The sequence below is a fragment of the Macrotis lagotis genome, chromosome 5 (genome assembly GCF_037893015.1).
Source record: "Macrotis lagotis isolate mMagLag1 chromosome 5, bilby.v1.9.chrom.fasta, whole genome shotgun sequence".
NCBI lineage: Eukaryota > Metazoa > Chordata > Mammalia > Peramelemorphia > Peramelidae > Macrotis > Macrotis lagotis.
The window spans coordinates 58,993,720-59,017,599 of NC_133662.1; the positions used below are offsets into that span (position 1 = coordinate 58,993,720).

The 23,880-nt window shown below is 31.4% G+C and overlaps 1 protein-coding gene across 1 annotated transcript in view; it reads left to right on the forward strand.

Annotated features, from left to right (window-relative positions):
• RIMS1 (regulating synaptic membrane exocytosis 1) overlaps window positions 1–23,880 on the forward strand; it is a 658,456-nt gene that overhangs the window by 429,635 nt on the left and 204,941 nt on the right. Inside the window, exons 8-16 of the mRNA XM_074237321.1 lie at window positions 302–425; window positions 4,004–4,050; window positions 5,490–5,602; window positions 9,439–9,569; window positions 10,433–10,604; window positions 10,739–10,892; window positions 13,403–13,474; window positions 21,683–21,839; window positions 23,052–23,177. Of these exons, the coding sequence (XP_074093422.1) occupies window positions 302–425; window positions 4,004–4,050; window positions 5,490–5,602; window positions 9,439–9,569; window positions 10,433–10,604; window positions 10,739–10,892; window positions 13,403–13,474; window positions 21,683–21,839; window positions 23,052–23,177 (1,096 nt within the window). The remainder of the gene's footprint in view (window positions 1–301; window positions 426–4,003; window positions 4,051–5,489; window positions 5,603–9,438; window positions 9,570–10,432; window positions 10,605–10,738; window positions 10,893–13,402; window positions 13,475–21,682; window positions 21,840–23,051; window positions 23,178–23,880) is intronic.

Below are 23,880 nucleotides of genomic sequence, written 5' to 3' on the forward strand. Positions count from 1 at the left end.
ATATATAATATATTATAAATAATGTATAATATATGATATATACATATATCAAGGAAATCATGTATCATATTGTTTGCAGGAGACTGCAAAATAAATAAATAAATAAATAACTTCTTAGCAACTTGGACATTCAGTTAGTTTTCATGGTGTGACAATTTGCTTTTGGTTAGTGGAGCTTAGATAACTAAAATATATTGGTATATGTTTTGCATTCTTTGTTTAAAACATTTTAAAAGACAGAAAAGAAAAAAATAAAAGAAAAATCATAAGGTAAAAAAATACCCTTTTTTTTAAATTCAAGGGGATGAAGTTCTAGAATGGAATGGTAAACCCTTGCCTGGAGCTACAAATGAAGAAGTTTACAACATTATTTTAGAATCAAAATCAGAACCTCAAGTTGAAATTATTGTTTCAAGGCCTATTGGGTAAGGCTAAAAAAAAACTTGCTTCTTAAGTTTAGTAAATTACATGTATTAACAGGGTTTTAAAAGGAAGTTTATACATTCATATAATACCTGTTATGTGGATGGCATTTTCTTCAAATATGGGCACATATACTGGATTAAAAAAAAAAACAGAAATAACTCTAGATATGTATGCTGAATTTTCTGCACTACATTTTAGACAATTTAAGTTCTGATAAGGCTAAATGTCACCGAGTACGATAAGCTTTTATTTATGAAATAAGAATGACATCCATTTTCAAATAAAGGCACACTATTAATTTCTAGTAATACAAATTTTGTGATTTTTGTTATTAGAGAAAGGGGGAATTCATTAATTCTTCTTACTATGAAAACTGAAATTTAGCATTTCTAACCTAATGCTACAATAAATCTTTTAATGTGCTAGGTTTTACCACTTTAATTCATAGAATATAAGAACAGAGTGCTTCATTCTATATTTTTACATGCAGATTGAGCATAGATTTCATTTAAATAAAGGTAGATGATTTTGTAAAAAAACTTCATTTTTTTATTTCAACATTTTAAATGTTAACTCTTTATAAAAAGAAATAATTAAATTAAATACTTTCACAAGCATTTTAAATGCTTACTATTTATCAGTCATTGAACTAGATGCTGAACATGCAAAGAAAATAATAAAAACAGTATGTGCCCTTAAGAAGCTTATATTCTACACAGGAAAAAATGAAGTAATTTAATTTTGAGCATCCAAATTTTCACAAACTTAGGCTTATTCTGAATCATAGCATCTTTTCATTCTCTGTGAATGAGATGTGTCCCAAAGAAGTACAGAAATATAATATAGGTCCCACCGTCTAGTTTTTTGGTTTAGCTAAGTATTACACACTTTAGAGTAAGTATTCCTTTTTATCATCTACATTTTGAAATGACATTTGAAGTTGTTGATTACAACTCATTTAATATTTGAACACATTACTGAAAAAATATTTTCTTTACATTTCTTTCTTTGTTATTATTGGGCTATAGCTCACAATTTTTCTGAAAAAGTACATACTTTTTCCTAAGTATAACAGGTTAAATTCATATACTCTTCATGGCTATTTGTACTCATAAAACACACATGAAAATTATTACTTCAAATTGTCAAAGAATTGAACTATATTCTCTATGATTGCTATATCTACAGCATACTTATGCTAGTTTTAAGTAAAAATGAAAATTTTTAAAAATAAATGAAGGCTTGGTTAGATATCAAAAATTAAATAACTGTACAAAGTACAACAATAAGAAATTTTGCAATAGTATTTATGCTTTCTATCTATCCAGCTTTCTAGCATATTATTAATATATACTTTATATTAGTTTTATATTACATGTGTTCTTGAGCTGAGGCAAATATGGGGATGGGAAAGAGGTAAGTAATTCCTGAAGAGGGGTTGTAAATATAGAATAAACGATGAAGGAATTATATGGCAATGGTATTGCCATAATGCATTCAGATGATCAGGGATACTGAAAGAATATATCTAAAGTATTATTGATTCTTGGCTATTTACAATCATAAAATACAACTACTAAAGAAGATTATAATGATATAAAACTGGTATAATGAAAAATTAGGAGAGGAACTATTGACACATCAAAAGTCAGCCCTGTTAAAAATATAAAATTAAAATAATATAAGGAAATAGACAACTTCCTAAAGCTCTTCATTTTCCACCCAAAGAAAAATGTTCTGAAGTGTTAGAAGGTACTTATTTATAATGTAATGGTAGTTCAATACAAAATTGTTAATGAAGTTAGAGCAGGAGATAATTATTTCTTCAGAGACTGTTATCAGATCCTGATTAAAGATTACTCTGAGAATAAGTCCAAGGATATATATCTTTTGGTTAAAATTATGAGACTAGTTTTATGGTAGAAAACTTGAAATTGACAATACCTACCATGTCTTCACATAAATAGAATGTTCTGTATATTGGTCAGAATAGTTCTCAGACTTCTTCCATATGTGTCATCAAACACATCTTTTCTGGAAGTATTAGAGAAATGACAGCATTAGGTATTTTTGAAAAGATCTACTTTAAAATCTATACTAAATGAAAATAATGCATTTTGAGATAAGCTCCATTCCCCTTAATAAATTCTAGACTCATAATAATTTTTTGGTCCAGATTCCATTCTTTAATACTGCCACTCAAATTAAAATTTTCCTGAAAGCTCAATTAACAATTTTACAGAGCACTGCTCTTTAAGCTAACCTCTACTTCATTTGAATTAGTAATCTTAGCCAGCTGTTAAATGTGGGCCATACAACTGAAAATAATAAGATATAGAGATAAATTCTGTGGTTGATGAAAGATTTAACATGCTGATTGAACCACAAAAATTGTCCAGTAGGCAGTTTTGAAAACATGTAGGAGAAATAATATAATTATTTTGATTCCATCAAGGGCAGATCTTTAGGGAAAAAAGTCATTGTAAGTAAATGAAAATTTCCACTTTTGCCACATGCATTTTGTGTAACATATCAATCTAATGTTAGAACGTGAGGCTTGGTCCATCATACTCCTTACCTGTGAATTCATTGTGCTGAGATTAATTTTAGTGGTTAGTTTTTCTTAAATACTCTACTGAAGATTGTCTTTCCAGGTCCAAATTCCAATCTCTTTTTGATTTGTTATGTCCATTTGTGGTCTTCTGTGCTCTCCCTATAGCTTTGTTTCCTTTGTCAAATTGAAGGTAATCATTTTATAAAATAAAAATACAAGTTACAGTTATGTACAGTTAGAGTCCTTAGATCATTTTGGTCAGTGCTTCTGTAGGTTGTAATTAAACTAGGAATATGACATATTAAATACTAGTCTGTCAAAAATAATATCATATTGAAATCTATAGAATTTTCCCATGGATTGAATGCTACTTTCTCATTATGTGGTAAATAGCCATACAATAGTATATTTAGGTATACTTCATATATAGAGTTCTCTCTATATAAGGCATATGTGTAATTTTTTAGCTTTTTATGTTGCAAGCTTGATTTAATTTCCAAAGCACTTCATCATTTTCAGGCTTAACTTTGCCCACATCATCTGCACTCTTTTTTTATTTTTAAGATATTTTCCATCAACTGCATTCAGTAAACTCTTTCAGATGTGTTTGTAAAGCCTACTAGTGAGTTGCATAATTTGTGTCATTCTGATTTATCTATCTAGAGTGAAGCATTAGTATTAGCAGTACTTGAACATTTCTTGTATCCAAAACCTACTGTTTTGGTAGTAAAAATATTGTGGCAAATCTAGTCACAATATTAATGTGATTGTTGTCATTATAAAAAAAAGTTTTGTTATTTTGATCTTTGAAGTCTTCCTTTGGGAAATGCAATTTTATGTAATATGTAACATCCATGCACATTAGTAGCTGCCTTTACAGTAACTCTGTTCCATTGCCACTCCTTTTTAAATCTCAAAAGGATTATGCCATCACATTGAAACCAAATAAAATTATGAGACCTTCAGAAAGATTCTTGGACTGAATTTGGCTGATTTTAAAAAATACATAATATTTCTTTGTAGTGATATTCCAAGGATTCCTGAGAGCTCCCATCCTCCATTAGAATCTAGTGAGTATAAAGACTTATTTTGATTCATTCATCTAAAATGATTCTTTCTATTTTAAAGTCATATCTTTTGAATTTATTTATTACTACTCTATTACTAAACACAAGAGAATGTATAATTGCTTCAAGGACACTGAAGTATAGGCAAGTAGAGGCCTATAAGCCATGACTTAGGTGGAAACAATATGGACATACAATGTATTGGGGGTTAGAAAGTCATGGTTATCATTATTATGATGAAAAAGAATAATTGGTAAAAAGGTACTTTATTACAATTTTGTACTTGGGGTCTATGCTCTGAAATTAAAAGATGTATATGTCTCACATGAGAAAACTCAATATACATTTTTTAAATTTCCAAGCATAGACCCCAAATATAGAATTGTAATAAAGTACCTTTTTACCAATTATTCTTTTTCATCATAATAATGATAATATGCCATTCAGAGCCTCATGCTGGCAATAGTAACCCATTTGTAATTATCCATACTATCAGTAATGATACCATTAAAGATCCTTCATATTTCTTAAGCATTTCAACTATAGAGCATGAGTTTGAAAAGTGTGTAAAATCAAGCAAATGGCATTATATTCAGTGAGGCTATGAGTTCATTTAAATTTGTGAATTATTTATTCTTATCAATTCTAGCCCACAATACCATGAGAACTAAAATGTTATAGAAGTGAAAAGTTTTTAATTAGCTACTTCCCTGTTTCTGAGCATTGTAAATATATATATATATATATATATATATATATATATATATATATATGATAAAAATATGACAAAAGTGCAAATGAAGATTAACTTAAGCCTTTCAATACCATTCAAATAGTCTTGGTAAATAATTAAACCAGAGTGTATAACACAGTCCTAAATTTTCTTTCATTTTTCAGAAGCCATTTCTGTACTTTTTCTGTTTTAGAGATTTATTTTGTAGCCCTTCTAATAAAAAATGGAATAAAACTAAGAAAAAGATAAATAAATCTGACATCAGGTGCTGTTTTCTATCAGATTTATTACAACTTTACAATGAAGGTAACAGATAAAACTAACCACTGCACCAATGTGATTAAATGAACACCTTCATCATCATCATTAATTGCATACACTACCATCCTTATCTACACTTATCATTATCCTAGGTCCTGATTAATGTGAGTAAACTTTCAGAATGGCACATGTAGTTAGAGTCTGGTAACTCAAAGTGAATGTTGAACCTATTTCTTATATTTGAAATCTATCATTCCCTCTTGGAAATGGCAATTAACCATATTTAAAAACACACAAATTTCATAATATGAAAGTTTGATAGTTTTTCATTAACCAAAAATTTATAATGTTTAAAATATGCCTGGTGTATTTTATACATATGTATTCATTGTGACCTTATTTGGCCATAATTTATCAGTTGTCTTTTCTACTTTTTTCCTTATTTCAGGTTCAAGTTCCTTTGAATCTCAAAAGATGGAAAGGCCTTCCATTTCTGTTATTTCTCCAACTAGTCCTGGAGCACTAAAGGATGCCCCTCAGGTCCTACCAGGGCAACTTTCTGTAAGTATTTTTTTGATAATGCTGGAGAAAGTTCATTATTCTCATTATTTTCTTAATTTTTGATTAATTATTTTCAAACATTCCATAATCTGCCTTTTCTCCTTCCTAATTCTCCAAAATTGAAAAAGAAAGAAAAATAATTTTTGTAAAAGAATGCATAATCAAACAAAATGAATTGCCATCTTAGTCACATCAAAAAAATATGTCTCAATCTACACCCTGAGTCCAACACTTCTCTAATAGGCAGTGGATTTTAAAATGTGTCCTTTGGAATTATGGTTGGTCATTGCACTGATCAGATTTTCTAAGTCTTTTCAGACTGTTTGACTTTATGATACTTTGTGTGTGTGTGTGTGTGTATGTGTGTGTGTGTGTGTGTGTGTTGTGTATGTGTGTTTGTAGCAAAAGTGAGAAAATATTAATTTTTCTGGCTGATTTCAGTCTGCATCAGTTCATAGGTGTTTCCAGGTTTCTCTATTACTACTCCTACTCCTACACCTAATCTTACTACTACTACTACTACTACTGCTACTACTACTACTACTACTACAACTACTCTACTGCTACTGCTACTGCTACTACACTACTACTATGACTACTACAACTATTACTTACAACTACAACTAACAACACCACCACCACTACTGCTATTATCACTACTACTGTTTTTAATTGCCCACCCTAATAGATTCTTCACAATGCTTATCCTTCACCTATAGGTAGTTTTTGAGCAGCTAAATCACTCTTTTATCCTTGATAAATTTCAGTTTTCAGGACGCAACTCTATTTTGTTTCTACTACCTACTTAACCATTCCTCAGTCTCCTTTGCCAAATCTTTATCCAGGTCACACTACTGTGTGTATCTTCCAGAGCTCTGTCCTGGGACCTTTTCTTCTCCTTCTATATTATTTTCCTTGGTGATCTTATGAGTTTCTATGGATTCAGTTATTATCTCTATATTAATAATTCTTAAATCCACCTTTGCTCCTGACCTTTAGCCTTACTTTTCCTACTGCCTATTGGATATCTTCATCTGGATGTCCCATAACATCTTTAACTCAACATTTCCCAAACAATGCATATATACATAAATATATATATATATATGTATATATATATGTATGTATACACACACACATACACATACACTTACACACAAATATGTGTTTCATCCTTTCCTCTGAAGCTGCTACCACTTTGACATAGACCCTCTTTGCAAATCGCCTACTTTAGTAGCCTGCTGGTTGATTTCCCTGCTTCAAGTCTCTTCTTACTCCAATTCATCCTCTATTCATGTGCCAAGTTTATCTTCCTTAAGCATAGACACCCCTTTCCCCTTTATTTGATAAACTCTAGTCATTCCCTATCACCTCCAAGATCAAATATAAAATCTCTATTTGCCTTGTAAAACCTTTCATAATTTCCCACCTTTTTACCTTTCCAGTTTTCATATACCTTATTCAGACCTGTGTGCTCTACCAGTCAGGGACATCTATGCCCTGTTTCTTAAATAAGACAATTCATCTCTTCCTAGAATTTAAGGAGGGGGTCCAGGGCAACCATCTCATTAGTCCCTGTCCAGTTGTATTCCTGGACATTTTCATGCTCTGTCCTGCCTTACTCCAGATACACTTCCATCCCTCTGCTCCTCTAGATTTTTAGTTTCTTTTTATCTGTTGTCCTCCACCACTAGAAGGTGAGCTTCTTGAGAAAAAGGACTGTCTTTTGCTTTTCTTTATATCCCTAGAGCTTAGCATAGTGACTGCACATAGTAGACTTAACAAATATATACTGTTAACGAACTATAGACACTGCATATTTATTAGCTTTCCTCTATGCTTGTAATTCTTTCCTTTCTATTTCTAACTCTTGGATTCCTGGCTTCCTTCAATTGTCAACTAAAATTTTACTTCTCACAAGAAATCTGTCTGGATCCTCTTTAATTCTAATGCTTCCTTTCTATTGATTATCTTCAAATCATCTTGTTTATACTTTTTTCTTTGGTACATAGTTGTTTGCATGAAGTCTCCCCCTTTATACTGTGAGCAGCTTTGGAGCAGGGACCATCTTTAAGCTTTTCTTGTTTCTCCAGAATTTAGCACAGTATCTGCTCAATAAATACCTGTCAATTGACTGAGAATTGACTTACAACAAGATCAATACCCTTGCTTCAACGAATTTATTAGATAGAACAGAAAAGTTTGTAAAAGTATGTCTTGCCTTATGTTATCTAGATGCAGGTTATTTTCCAGCAAGGCAGTTCAAAAAACCATAGGTCTTTAGAATTGGAAGGGCTCCCAGTAAGTATTGTAATCAGATTTCATTGTTATATTACAAAACCCCACTATAGTCTAGTATTGTAGAACTATCTAGTTTTTATGGATGGATTTAAATATACAAATAAATCTGATCCAAAGAAGGAGACATTCCATCTTGATAAAATAGAAAGTACTGACTCTGGAATATTAAAATCAGGATTCAACTTCTAGCTTCTTCTTAATTCTTGTTTGACTTAGGACAAATCATGCATATCTCATTTTTTTTTCAAAAAACAAATGATCAAAAGCTAAGGCAATTTAATCACTCAACAAACATTTGTCAAGTTACTTCACCTTGATTGCCTCACATCCATGATCATCTCCAGTTGTCCTAATTCATATCTGGTCACTGGATCTAGATGGCTCTAGAGGAGAAAGTGAGTCTGGAGACTTAGCACAGCACCCTCTCACTCAAATCCAATTCATGTGCTTGTCATGGCACCACCTTCCTGATGTCATGGTCTTTGAGAATGAAAGACAAACATCATCATCATCATCATCATTATTATTATTATTATCATCTTTCTATATATCATAAGCTTTCCTAAGTGATAGTGATACAAAAAAAATAATCTCTTCCCTCAAGAACCTTATAATCTATAAAAGATCATAGAGGAAGAGAGATATAGATTTCTGAAGGTTGAATTTTATTTCTCATATCTTTTCTATGATTGCTAAACTTTTCACCTTTTCATAAAATTACCTCATGTGAGGTAAATTGAATTTCTTTATATTTTTTCTAATTTCTCCTTTTTTATCTTAAAGGTCAACTGGCACTCTACATCTAAATTTTAAAGAGGAAAAAATCCACATGACCTCTGAGGCTAAAAACATCACAGTTTATTATTTTATTAATTTAAATTTTTTTTTATTTATTTAAGGCAACAGGGTTTGAGTGACTTGCCCAAGGTCACACAGCTAGGCAATTATTAAGTGTTTGAGGTCATATTTGAACTCAGGTCCTCCTGACTCCAGGGCCAGTGCTCCATCCACTGTGCCACCTAGGAACCCCTCACAGTTTATTATTAATCAATTACCTTTTAAGTCCATGTTGTCAATACCTTAGCCTACTTTAATTCTCTTTTAATGTATCTCAACATCACAAATAGTATTTTCAGCATTCAATACAGCAAAATGAAATTTTAAAAATATTTTTGGGCTAATTAAATTAAGGATTAAAAAATTAAAGATAAAAGCATAAATCTGAAGAAATTATTATGTAAGAGTATCAGAAGTAAAAACCATTTTTTCCTAGAATTTTAAGATAAAAATTAAAATATCCAGTTTTTATTCTGCCCAGATGACATATTCTTTAAAGTCTAGAGTTTGGTGTTCATGGAATTATTTACTGAAAAATTGCTTTACTCACCTCCAGAATAATCAATCAAAAGATTATTAAATTTTTACTATGGGTGTATTAAGTAGCAATTTTGATTTTTAGTTTTGCTCTCACTTTGTACTAATGTCAATTTATAATTAGATTTTTAACAGTTTATACCATCCTGATTATCCCATAGGTGAAGCTGTGGTATGACAAAGTAGGACATCAACTTATTGTAAATGTTCTTCAGGCAAGAGAACTACCCCCTCGAATGGATGGACGACCCAGGAATCCCTATGTGAAAATGTACTTTCTTCCGGATAGAAGGTAATAATTCTTTTGGAGGAGAAAGCATTCGAGAATTATTCCACTAAGAGAACACAAAACACCTCTTTTCCTAAAATGATTAAAACATAGGTTAGAAAATGAACTACTTGTCCATATATGAGATGACTTCCCTGTAGTTCTTATAAATCATGTGTTTCCACGATATTTTCTAAATACTTAATTTTAATGTCCCCAGATGATTTAATCAAAATTTTAATTTCTTAGGCTTTTATATTGGTAAAATAGTTAAAATGTAGGTATTATAAAAAAGTTTATACTCTTGCATAATGGGAGTTGAATTAGAATTTTGTAATCTCCAAGAAAATCCTATAATCTCTAGGATATAGGTAATTGATATAATGAAATAATGAAATGACAATAGTATCTTATACAGATTCAGTAGTTGATACCATGTGCCTATTTTCCTTTATAAGTTATAAGCATGCCATTTTATCTCCTGTCAGAGATGTGATATATTCAGGGAGCAGAATGAGACACATTTTTGAAGGGGGGATATGACCAAGGAGGGAATTCATTTTGCTTAACTCTGTGTATTTGTTACAAGGAAATTGTTATTTTTTTAAAAAATTCCTTTTTGGGGGCGGCTAGGTGGCGTAGTGGATAAAGCACCGGCCTTGGAGTCAGGAGTACCTGGGTTCAAATCTGGTCTCAGACACTTAATAATTACCTAGCTGTGTGGCCTTGGGCAAGCCACTTAACCCTGTTTGCCTTGCAAAAAGTGAAAAAAACCTTCCTTTTCCTCCCACATTTGAAGAGAGGGATAGGAGAGAGGAAAAAATACATTTATTTTTATTAAAAAATAATATTAATTAGAAAAATTTATAAAGATGTTTGTTTTTCAGTGATAAAAGTAAAAGGAGGACCAAAACAGTAAAGAAAGTCCTAGAACCAAAATGGAACCAAACATTTCTCTATTCGCATGTGCACCGTAGAGATTTCAGAGAACGAATGTTAGAAATAACTGTGTGGGATCAACCAAGAGTACAAGAAGAAGAAAGTGAATTTCTTGGAGAGGTGATGTATACTATGAAGATTTGAGTGCTTTGCCTTTTAAATGTTAAATAAAATATCTCTGAATGTAAATTGTATTAATTTGATAGTAAGCATTAGGACTGCCTCCTGATTTAATTTGACAAATGTTTCACTAGATCCTCATAGAGCTGGAGACAGCCCTGCTAGATGATGAACCACATTGGTATAAACTGCAGACACACGATGAATCTTCTCTACCTCTGCCTCAGCCATCACCTTTCATGCCAAGGAGACATATTCATGGGGAAAGCTCTAGCAAAAAACTACAAAGTAAGACTGAGATCTTCTTAATGTTACCATTTAGCAGAAATATTAACTGTAGGATGGCAATGGTGAAATAGATGAGGGAAGTCAGTTGTAAGTATGAGTAGAATTTTATTTCTAGATTTTTAAAAGAGATAATATTAGAAAGAAGTTTCAAGCAACAAAGTTAAAGTTAGGATGCAATTATAGCAATAGTAACTGTTTTTATTATCTATCTATGTCTTTCTATCCATCTACTATATCTACTTCTCATCAGTCTATCCATTTGTCTTTCTTCTTTCCTTTCTTTCATCTATCTATCTAGTATCTATTTATATCTATCATCTATCTGCCTGGTTATCTATATATAATCTGTCTGTGTATCTATTATTTATTTACATTTTCATGGATACTTAATAGAGACTTCATTTAATCATGCCAAATACATTTTGCACCTAGGAAAGTTAAATAGATGTTTTTATAAATTTAAAACTTCATAATCTTATACTATGTACTTTACTGACTTATGGCAGGCCCTTAATTATTTTTTAAATAATCATATATTTATTTTTAATAACTAGTGTTCTGTGCCCTCTTACAGGTCTTTTTATGTTGATTGAACAGTACAGTTGGCAATAATAAAGTTTTAAGCATTTAAGTCATATATTTTTAAGCAATATTAGTTTAGAAATTGTGTGAACATTTGAAAACTTAGTGGGGATGTAGATTTGTGAGAGATTTTAAGGAACAATTTGACTTTTAAGTAAATAATGCTCGTCCTTGAGATATATATATATATATATATATATTTATATACATACATATATATGTGTGTATTAATATGTACTTTGTTACCAATTTCAACAATAGTTCAAACTCATTTAACACATTATAAATGGCTTATTATGTAAACCTATTAACAACCTTATGAAAAAATTATTATCAATAACATCATAAAAGAGAAAATTGATCTAGGTGTAACTTTTATAAGGTCGTATGGTGAATCGTTGTCATAGGTTGGATTTGAAATGTTGTTCCTGACATTCTATATATCATACTATGTTATACATAATGATAAGCTTTAACATCATCATAGTCACAAGGAAGTCTGGGTTCAAAACTAAGTGTGAAAACTTTTTTTTTAGTTTATTTTTTTTTTTTGCAAGGCAAAGGGGTTAAGTAGTTTGCCCAAGGCCTGACTCCAGGGCCGGTGCTCTATCCACTGTACCACCTAGCCATTCCGAAAACTCTTGAAAATATGAATCTCAATTGTTTTAGCTAGATTTCAAGTACACTTTTCCATTTTGTTAGGATAATTATTCTTAAATATAGTATTATCAGTGAATTGACAATCATAAGACCACAGATTTAGAACTAGAGAAGACCTCAGAGGCTATAGAGTTTAATCTCTCATTTACAGGAGTTAGTGATTTACCCAAGGACTGTAAGTGATAGAACTGGGATTTGAACTCACATCTTCTAATTCTAAATCTGACAGGCTTTTCACTAGTAGCACCACATTACTAATCTTGGAGTCAGGAATCTAGTGAAAGTTTTGCCTCAAACTGATACTAAGTGCATGACCATATAAAAATATTCTCAGACAACTCTTTAAGGCTCTTAAAGAGTTATAGACAAATTGTTACCTTGTATCAATGGGGGGAATTTCCAGACTGAGAATTCCGATAACAATGAAATTACATCTAGACTAGAAAAAAAAAATTCTGAGGATAATGTTATACAGAAAGGTCTCTTCATGTCTTCAATACCTCTCTAAAATTTCCTGACCACCCATGAGAGCATAATTACCAGTATTTTCAGGTCCAAAAATCAACTGTACTATTCAGTCAATCAGTCACTCAGACAAGTATTTATAAAGTTCTTATTCTCTATGCCAATCAATGTGTTAAACAATGGGGATGGATGCACAAGGCAAAAAAAATATTATTAGCTGCTCTGAGTGATCAAATGCTTTAATGTGGAAGTCATTATGTAAATAGTTAGAGTATATATAATATAAAAATATATGAAGGTAAATGAGAGAGGAAAGCATTAGCAGTTGGAAGGAAAAGATTCCTGCTGAATGTAGGCTTTGGACTGAGTTTTGAAGAAGGAATACTGGGATACTGCTGTCATCACTTTTCTAATTCCAATTCTATTAGAATTCTCCAATGGAAAAAAAGTCAATTAAAAAAAGTACAAAATTCATTCAATTATAGTGTAAAATAGAACAAAGTAAATAAACAAAAAAAAAGAAATAACTTTCTCCACCTATCTACCATGTGGAAGTCTTTTCAATGGGAATGATGAATACAAGAATAACAGGACTCTCATGATGTTCCTCAAGGTTTCATGTATGGTAAGCAATAAGATGATGTGGGTGTGGTTTAATTCCAGATTATGAATAAATTAAACATTTATCCTGCATTGTTCTAATTCTTCCATAACATTGTTATTGGATTTTTTAAAAAATTGATCGTTTATATTTTTCAAATCAACCAGATACATGGGTATGTATTTGCCTTACTATTGTGCAGGATCTCAGCGAATCATTGATAGTGACATCTCAGATTATGAGGTTGATGATGGTATTGGAGTAGTTCCTCCAGGTGCGTGGGTACAAGAGCATGTTGCTGCTTCTTTGTGCTTTGGCTTATTCTCCTAGTAACCCAGGATCCTCCCCAAGGCTGATTTAGAGATGTAGTATTCTATTGAAATCAGTATTAATTATTCCATGGTGACTTTCCTTCTAAATTGCTATTGAAAATGGACAGACATCTAGCAATTAACATTTCCATTTATTCACCTCCATCAGTTTATTGCCTAGAAGTATGATGAGTGAGACCAGTTAAATTATTTTACAATGCTCTAAGCACTAAGTGAACAGATGAATTTTTTTAAAGAATTCAGTTCATTTTAATTGTAAAAATTCCACTCTCATTTTTTTGTATCACATTTTTATGATTTTTCCTTCATAGGCTTCTGAACATAATATAGCCTTCCATGGAATATACTGAAACTATGCATGGTAGTAGTTAAAGTTGCATGTGGCATGGCTATATCTTTCATACCTATGTAACACATTCATTATCATTACTCTGGGTGTGCAAATATCTTTTAAAAGAACCACAAAAATTCATCAGCATTCTTTTTATCAAATCAGTCTTAAACCTTAGAATCAATTAGTAAAATTGTTTGTGACATTATAAAGGATACAGTGTTACTATGTTTTTTTAAAATGATTCTTTGGTCATAAAAATGAGAGGTAAAATTGGAGTCTGAAAGTTAAAGGTAAAAAAGGGAGATGTCTACCTAGAATAGTAAAGAATAATTTCTAATGTTCCATCTCTTTGACAAGATTCCATGTATTTCATTTTTAGCTAGAACATATTATCCTAAACATGGAGCTGTTGATTGTTTAATATCTGATTACATATTAAGTAAGAAGAGTCAATAGTTTTTGTAAGGTATTATTAATATTGATGCTGTCATTGGTATGATATTTCATATAAAATAATTCAACTAAGTTCAGAGGTGTGTATCCTTAAAATGAAACATATTTCTATATAGTTCTACCTAGCAAGATGCAAAATATGAATAATTCCACCATGGTTAATAACTAACAGTTACAGTTATGAGAAACATGTAATTTTCCCAAACTTGAGGGAATAAGATTCTAGCATCATAGAGTTAGAATCTTAAAGGACCCCAGAGACCATGTGGTTCAACTTCCATATTTTAACATGTAATTGTCCAAAGTCACATAGGTAGCAAAAAAGTCAGAGAAGAGAGCTAAATGCAAGTCCTTTTACTCCAGATTACTATTCTTTCCACTGTACCATAAGTATTACCTCCCCCAAATATTGATTGGGTTAGAGTCAGAGAATTTAGATGGAAGGGAGCATAGAAATCACATGTTATAGAACAGAAAGGAATGCAAGAGCATTCATTAATCACTTGATATGAGTTCAGTATAAAAAGAAAGGTAAGATGATAACTACTCTCAAGAGACCCATGGGGAGATAAAGTTCTCTCCATCCAGATTTATCGTTCTTTTCTGTGCATGCGATGTCTATAGTTATTTTTTAATTTTTTTCATTATAAGGATGTGAATACTTAAACCCCATATAATAATTGTTTCCTTCCAAGGATCATGGTTTCTGGTCAGTCTAAAAGTCAGATGAAACTTCATTTTAGAAAGACCTATTGTATGTGGAGAGCTTGTAGAGATGTCTTCTAAGAAGCTACTGGAATCCTTAGAGAAAGAAATATGTTTTATGCTTGATGATTCTGCCACTATGGAGTCTATTATTTGACAACCTCCTCACCTTGCCATTTTATTTCTCTATTTGAGTCAGTATTAAATATGTATAGAGATAGGAGCTTTAATTGGTGATGTGACCTTCCAATGGAGAACTTCCTCTAAATATAGTTTAACACCTTCTATGCAACCTATAATCTTAGAGAATAGGCTACAACACTTAAGAGGCTAACTAACTTGCACAGGGTCACACATCAAATATGTATCAAGAGCTTGGACTTAAAGAAAAGCCTTTTCTCTATTATCCCCCCAAACTAAGAAAATGCTTAGAGGCTGTCAACCTTCTTCCATTGGTGTATCGCCTATTTCTATGTATTTTGAGTCTATTTGGGGAAATTTGTCCTTTTTGGTATCTGGAAGTAGATTTTGTTCTTAGTTTGGAAACTATGCCTGACCTGACATTTCAGATGCTGATAATTTGTGACATTTGATGATGATTTGATGCATTTGCTCATCCATTAAGGATTCCCTTAATAATTGCAAACCTTTCTCATCCCATGAAAATCCTGTCATCTCTTCATTAATATGGGAATTCCATCTGGATTTCTTGATGAGAAATGAGTACTACTGGAATACCTACAATCCAATTCTTTATCCTTTAATCTCAATATAGGATTGGTTCCATTCTTCTTTTAATTGTACATCTTCTTGAGATAGACTTTTAGAAATTCTTAGTGAGTCTTCTAAGGGAATATGTTATGATCTACTCATAACCATTGTGCATCAACATTTTCATTACCCTTTAGGCAATTTTAATTGTTCAAAGACAAGCATTCCAGGATTCATAGTCATACAGTATTACTAAGAGAATATATGCATTAAAACAATACAAATTGAGAGGCAGAGAAAGAGAGGAGAGGGAAGAAAAGAAGAGGAAAGGAGAAAAGACTTATAATAATAACAAAAAAAGACAAATCATATACAATATTTAGAGTTCTCTCAAGAATACATAGTTCATACATAGATAACCTATGAAATATATTTAGGCAGTATTTTTAAGTATAATGGCACAGATTGAGAGCCAGGAGTTAGGAAGACCTGGGTTCAAATCCCATACCAGATATATTGACTCTGTGATTTAGAGAGACAATCTTTCACAGGCAACTTACATGTAGTAAAGCAATACCAAATCTGTATTGATGGGGGAAGTTTCCTTATCCAGAGTTCTGTATCTTAATTACATCACGAATCTGAAGTCAAAGAAGGATGCTATATGACATTCCTACCTAAGTGTGCCTTGAATAAAGACGGAATTGAACTGTCATCTTTTCTAGCTAAAATTTAGTTATATCATCTCTTTTCTTCACTCTTCACCACCAGCACCAATATTATGATGGCCAAGTCTTCAAAAAAGTTTTGTCCTTTGTTTTACTTATATTAGCTATCTTTTGTAATCATGGATCTCTCTTCCATTGAGATCCAACGAATATTTCACTAATTTTCCACTATTATTGTTTGTATCTTTTCATTTATTTATTTATTTATTTTTTGCTGCCCTTCTTACTTTTACTTCTCACAAAGACTATTTTGCAGATTGATTTAAAAGATCTTATTTTCCTTTCCCCTTCTACTCCTTTATATTTTTATTAAGACAATACTATTTACATTATAGATAAATTATGTGTGTGTGTGAATAAGGGAGATCATGACAACAATTTAATGGAAAAAACATAAATTATAGAACTCTAACATTTTATCTTTATCTATATATACATATTTCAAAAATCTCTCCTTTTTTAAATGACTCCTCTTCAGATTTTAGTCGAGGAATCACCTGTCACATCCTATCTGGACAAGATTATTGGTTAGTTTTACTGAATCTCAAATATATTCTAATGGGAGAAATGAATACATATAAAATAGATTTAGCATAAGAATAAAATTAGGAATTTATTATTAAGAAATTATGTTACATAGTAATTACATAAAATACTTTGGGAGGAAAGGCACTAGGAATTAGAGGGATCTCCACAAAGGACTAGTGTTCAGATAGAACTTAAACTGCATTTTTAAGCTTAAATTTATAATTTATTAATAATGAAATAATAATCCTAAAAACAATCATTTGTGATATTTTTAGTTTTAAGTATTACTGCTAATATCTATTTGATCCATAAAATCAATGAATAATCATTTTTAACCTCCTTTCTTTGGGTAACATAATTATACCATTTAGTTCACAAAAGTAACCAAGTATCTTCCAAGTAGGTAAATTTGACAGAAGGGGTGAGTTGGGGAGGAAGGGAAAATAAATTCAATTTTTGACATGTTGTATTTAAAAGGACCAATCTGAAACATCCAATAGGCAGTTGATGTTTTGGGACTGAAGCTACAGGGAGACTAATACCAGATTTATAGAACTGTGAGACATGTGCATAGTGATGACAGAATCATGAGTGCTAATGAGGTTATTAAAAAAAGATAGTGCTTTCTTTTGGACTATCTTCTACTCTTTTATTCTTACTAATTTCTCTTTACCAATTTTAGTTTGCCTGAAGCAAATCCCTTATTTGTATTGACTGCCTTTGTTCCAGGTAATGAAGATAGCTCTTTCTTGGACTGCTCTAGACTGACTCCCACTCCCATCCCACATCTTCCCTGAAGTCTATGTTATTGTTTTTGTTCAATCATTTTAGTTACATCCAACTCTTCGTGATTCCATTTGGAGTAATTTACCATTTCCTTCTCCAGATTATATTAAAGATGAGGAAACTGAGGCAAACAGTCAAGTGTCAAACAAGTCAGAGTCACATAGCTAGGAAGTATCTGAGACCAGATATGAACTCAGTTAAATGAGTCTTTCTAATTTCTATCCACTTTATCCAACATGCTATTTTACAACTTTGTAACTCTAAGACTTTCACACTTCTGTCAGCAATGTGACTTCTTTCTCTTTGACATTCATCTGTGATTGTGATTGAAATCCCATTGATCTTCCCTTGACTTCTGTTCATAAATGATGAACAGAAGTCAAAGACAGCCCAGGGACTAGTGGATCCAGATTTCTGTCCAAATCCCTCCCTTCTCTTTAAAATTTTCTTCTTAGGGCTCCAGTCTCCAATGTGACCCCCATCTAAAATTAGGTTAGTTTATTTTTTCTTTCCAGATTCTCATTGAGGAAAAGAAAAAAAATTAGCCAGTATACATGAATTGAAATTTTTCATTCTCCTAAAACAGGAAGGTAATACGTGGTTGCTCATCTATGCAGTTCTTTCAATGTTTACTTTAAAATTCTCAAGAATATAAAAGGTAAATCTGGTATTCCATTTATTTAGAGTTGAGATTTCTGGTGACCTCAGTTTTTCAAAATAGAACTGGAAACATAGAATTAATAAAAAAGAAAAAACTGATGTAAAATTCATACTCTGTAGAAGAAGCATACACACACACACACACATACACACACACACAAACACACACACACCTTTAATCTAGAACCTATTCAATCTTACCGTCTTCTGTTATCTCTTAAAGTTAGACTGCTTTAACAAATTTGATTGTAAGGGTTCCTAACCAGGATAATAGATTGAAAACATAAGATTTAAAAGTGATAACTGAAAAGTGTGTATATTTATTTAGATTCTGAGGAAGGCGTGGTGCTATAATGGAAAGAACACTAATTTTGGAGTGATAAGACCTGAGTTCAAATCTCATCTTTGACATTTAATACTCGTGCTACCTTGCTCAAATTACTTTAATTCCTCGGATTCAATTTTCTTATTTATAGAATGAGGGGATGGAACTACATGTCCTCTGAGGTAACTTTTAGCTCTAGAATTATGAGTATAAGAGGAAACACAATTGCTTGTAGCTTATGAAAAATGGCAAAGGGAAAAAGTTACAAAAGCACAAACTCAAATCCTTTGGCATAAAGACTAAGATAAATAGGTCTACTCACCTCAATAATCTACTAACTCATCAGTATATTATTAAAAAAGTATATCATGCATTTTGGTCATATGATGACTCAGAATAAATAGCATTTTCTTTAATTAACTCTGTTTAAATTAACTGAGAATGTGATAATTTTGATCAACATTCAAATTTCTACTTTAAAGTAAAAAGTTTATATAAACTAAAAGACCCACTTCAGCAAAATGTATTCCTACCAGAGTAATGTATGAGAATGATATATTTATTCTAGATTTAGAATCTGAAGAATTAGGTAAATGTTAGAAACAAAGCCCAGTAAATTATTCTCGTTTACTTAACAAATAATAATTATATAAAATATGAAAAACCTACCTCACTGAGTTCTTTTTCTTATATCATGAGCTTCTTGCCTTTATACAGCTATGTTGTGTTAACCTATGTCTTTCATCAAGAGCCATGATATTGGGGATAAATTTCAATAGCAACACTTAAAATCATGATACTACTCATATATACTTTAGTCATTATAATGTACAATCTATATATACATATATAGGTTTTCTTCCCTATAACATTGAAAATTGTGACTTGCTAATTCATAAGGATGATAAGAAAGCATAGTTTTATGACACTTATCCAATATTTATTTCATAATGAAACTGTGCCACAGAATTTTTATCTCCCTGACTTGGGAAACTTGAATTATTGTTAAGTAGAGTCTCTGACTCGGAAGGTGCTCATCCAGGGTCCTTTACCCTTAACATTTGGAACTCTACTCTGAAGTTCTCATGCTATAATTTGAATAGCTTTGAGATGTTTCTTTAACTACAGTCAGCCTGTACTAACCAGAGCCTGGCTATTTCCTAGAGAAGACATGAGGGTCCCAGAATCTTTGATCATTAGAATCTAGGGTTCTTATAGTCATATTTTGCATGCAAGTCATGAATAATAATTTAAAAATGCAATTAGGTATAATAAAGCATTTTAAAAGTTCCAAAGAAGTACTCCAGAATTATTGATTGATCTATCTGAAGTGATATTTGCAATTCAGTGTCACTAGTAACTTTCAATCAAGTTTCCTAACTATCAAGTAAATATTTTATACTCTATCCTTTATCAAATCCCCTAATGTATAAAATCAAGAAAACACAAGGATCTTTAAAACAAGACCCTTTTTAGTGATATGTGAATTTACTTGGCAGGATTCAAAGTCAGAAGAGAATTTTGCTTTTCATTCCTAACAAATGGCAGGTATAACATCTTCCTAAATAAATTATAGAATCCAACACTGATCTTATCTTTTCCCTGTGCACAAAACTATCAAAATAACAGGTCTTGGCAATAGTTTTATAACAAGATTTGTGTTACTGAGTAAAAACAATAACTTCAACTTATGCCATCTATAATTATCATGTTATGTTGTAAAAGATTTTTCACCAGTGACAAAATGGAATATCTGATAAAAGTGGCAAATTCTTTCTCATAGACTTATTTTTAGACAATATTATTTAGAGTTCTATAATAAGTATGATAGAAATAGGTAAGATTAACTGTAGTGGAATAATGACATTCTAACTGCAATTAGTACTTTGTACGAGTCTAACACGGAATTTGAAAGACCAGTTAAATAAAAGAAGAGACCTGAACATCCCAGATTACAGAAAAGCTCTATCAATATGTGGGCAAGCAATATGTAGAAGTAAATTTATGGTATGAAATTTTATATTCTCCGACAGAATAAACCCTTTGAGAGATGCTTTAATCTACTCTAAACTATCACAAATACTGATATTGTCTTCTTATGTTGAACTTTACCTTAATAAACACAAAGTAGCTTTATCTTTTATTTTTTCTATTATTTGTGTCATGACAGAAGTCATTATAGGATAGTTCTAATGTCTTCCATTAGACCTTATAAGTTAGTGTGTAAATTGTGTTAAGAATTTTTTCCTTCAGAAATTGTTGAGTTGTCTATACATATGTGCTAGTTGCAATGGAAATAACACAAATTGAGCAATGGCTTACAAAAAAATTTGAAGTAAAGATCAGAGCTCATCATCAAATTAGGGGTCCATAGTTGCCTACACTGTATTCTGTTGCCTGGACAATTTTTTAACATGCTAGTTAGGAGTCCATTTTCAAAGTTCCAACAAAGGTCAATTTGCTGTCTAGAACAGAAATAGAAATGCTCTCTTTGGATAATTCAAATTACATTAAATCAAAGGACAGTCTCTCCTAAAGATAGTGTAAAGAGTACTTTCCCATGGTTTCTAACAATTAAAAAACTTCATAGATCAAATGAAGTGGGAGGAACACAACTATCTCCAAACTGTGTATAACGTCTGGAAACTTAACTGTCATATTTTTATTCAGTTCCTCCATTGTAGCCCTTATCTTAGCTTTAATCTGTTCTAATGCATGTATATGTTACACTCTGTGTACCTATACTTATTAACATTTGGAAATTATGCTAATAATGAATTCTCAGTGCATGGCTCCTGAGACTTTTTAGCGGATTAGTGGCTGTTCTAGATCTTGCAATAACTTCTTTAAGAGAATGCCTTCCAAGTTCTTATTTGCTCCCAGGAATGTCACTGATTGCCTACTGTTGTATTTTTGTCAGTAGGTTATAGGTCAAGTACTAGAGAAAGCAAATCTACTACTTTAACTGTGCCAGAACAGCAAAGAACAGCTCATCACCGCTCGCGATCTGTATCTCCTCATCGTGGTGACGATCAGGGCAGGCCCCGTTCCCGGTTACCAAATGTGCCATTACAGAGGTAAGGGTTGTCATGGGTCTAGGGTCTCTGAAAACAAAATTATTGATTCAATGAATGTCATGTAAGAATAAGAAGATATTATTCTAAGATGTAAAATAAGAAGAAATAATGATTTGTTAAATTAGGGATGATAGTCAAAAGTTGCCTTCTAAGTACTTTAGTTGATAATAACAATGTTAATTCATACCATAGTCTCTGAAATGTTCCTCAGAGAACTAAAGTTCCCTAAAAGAAAAATATTTTGAGCCAAAGTACAATAGTTGAAATAAATATGTGATGCATTCTCTTTGCTGGTTTCCCTTCCTTCTCTGAGGGAGCAAATGGCAATGATGAAGGCTTGACATAAGGCAAATTTGAAATTAATAAAACATTTGGGAGTTTTAATTCAAAGTTAACACTTTGAAACATTAAAAATGGTAAAATATAATAATATTTATATGTGTACATAAATAATATATATGCACATACAGCATATATACACACACACACATTATAGAATGCTGCTTCATTTCTTCTAATTCTGGAATGTCATTTTGTGTCAGAAGTAAAATTGTAAACTAACATTCAGATGTGTGCTTCAAACATTGTATTATGTTTTTTATTTAGATTTCAATAAAAACACTTTCCAATAGGGTAGAAGAATCAGTCAATCATCAACCTTTGACTATAACATTAAGAAAATTCACTGTTTTTGAGGAGTTTACATTTTATTTTGAGAAAATATCTGAAGACATCTGTCTTCTGGTAGTTTCATTTTCAATACTATGTTACACTTAGAAACAAAAGGTCATAGATATAGTAATAATAGGAAACTCAGAAATAACCTATCCCAATCTTTTTTATTTCACAAATAAGGAAAGTAGGGTCCAGAAAGTTAAATGACTTGCCCAAGGTCCTCGGAAATATATAACTAAGATAAGATGCAAGCCAAGGGTCCTTTCCAATATAGTTTATAGCTTCCTTATGTTGTATCTATCTCAGGAAAATAATCAGTTCAGATCAAGGGCCATTTCATTTTGCTGTGCATAGTAGGCCATACATCTATGCAGACTTAATAATATTGTTAGCCCACAGGCTCATCAGCCCACATGCCATTCTTATGTACTTGGTTTGTTCTCTGTTTAGAAAATCTAAACATTCAAATATAAAGAAATGAAGCAGTGGTAGAAAACAATAATTGTAACAAATATGAGTGTTTTATACATTTCTTAGGAGTTTAGATGAAATTCATCAAGTGAGAAGGTCACGTTCTCCAACCAGACACCATGATGCCTCCCGAAGTCCAGCTGATCTCCGATCCAGAGATATGGATAGTCAGTATTTATCAGAACAAGAAAGGTATTTTATTTATCTTTTATGGTCCATACCCCAAAAAGTCTAAATTCTTTAAACATTTGGGAGTGAAAATATTGCCTATCTTAAAACACTAGGAAACAACAAAAAAATTTTGTTAGAGATATGCCACTTAATATTTTCAACCATCAAGGATTCTAAAAAATGAATTTTTAGGATTTACAATATATATTCTATTAAAAATAATGTTGGTAACAAGAAAAAATATTTACTTTCTCCCTAAAAATTCTAATTTCTTGTGCTTAAAAATATTAAATATATAGGTTTTTTGTTTTACATGAATAATATAGAAAGAAATTTGTCTGCAATATCCAACATTTTGTTCTTTTTGATCACCTGATTTTGTAATAAAGTGATTATTAGAAGACAAAATATTTCCATCCCTAATGTCAGAAATTAAAGTTGCATAATTATTTTATATTGAGATTTTTGAATTGTGACAATCTTAAAATGACCGTTTTCTTTCCTTTGGAAGCAAGAACTTCATCTCTCTCTCACCTACAATGGTAATTTGTGGTAAATTCTATAGAGGCAAATTGTTAATAACATTTACACAACAAGTACATATTCCAATTTATTGTACTTCTCCCCCCCATATGATGGCTTAATTCCAATTCAAAATAAAATCAGCTGTGGTGAATTAACAATATTGTTAAGAAACCAATTTTAGTTGTGTTATTCATATGTT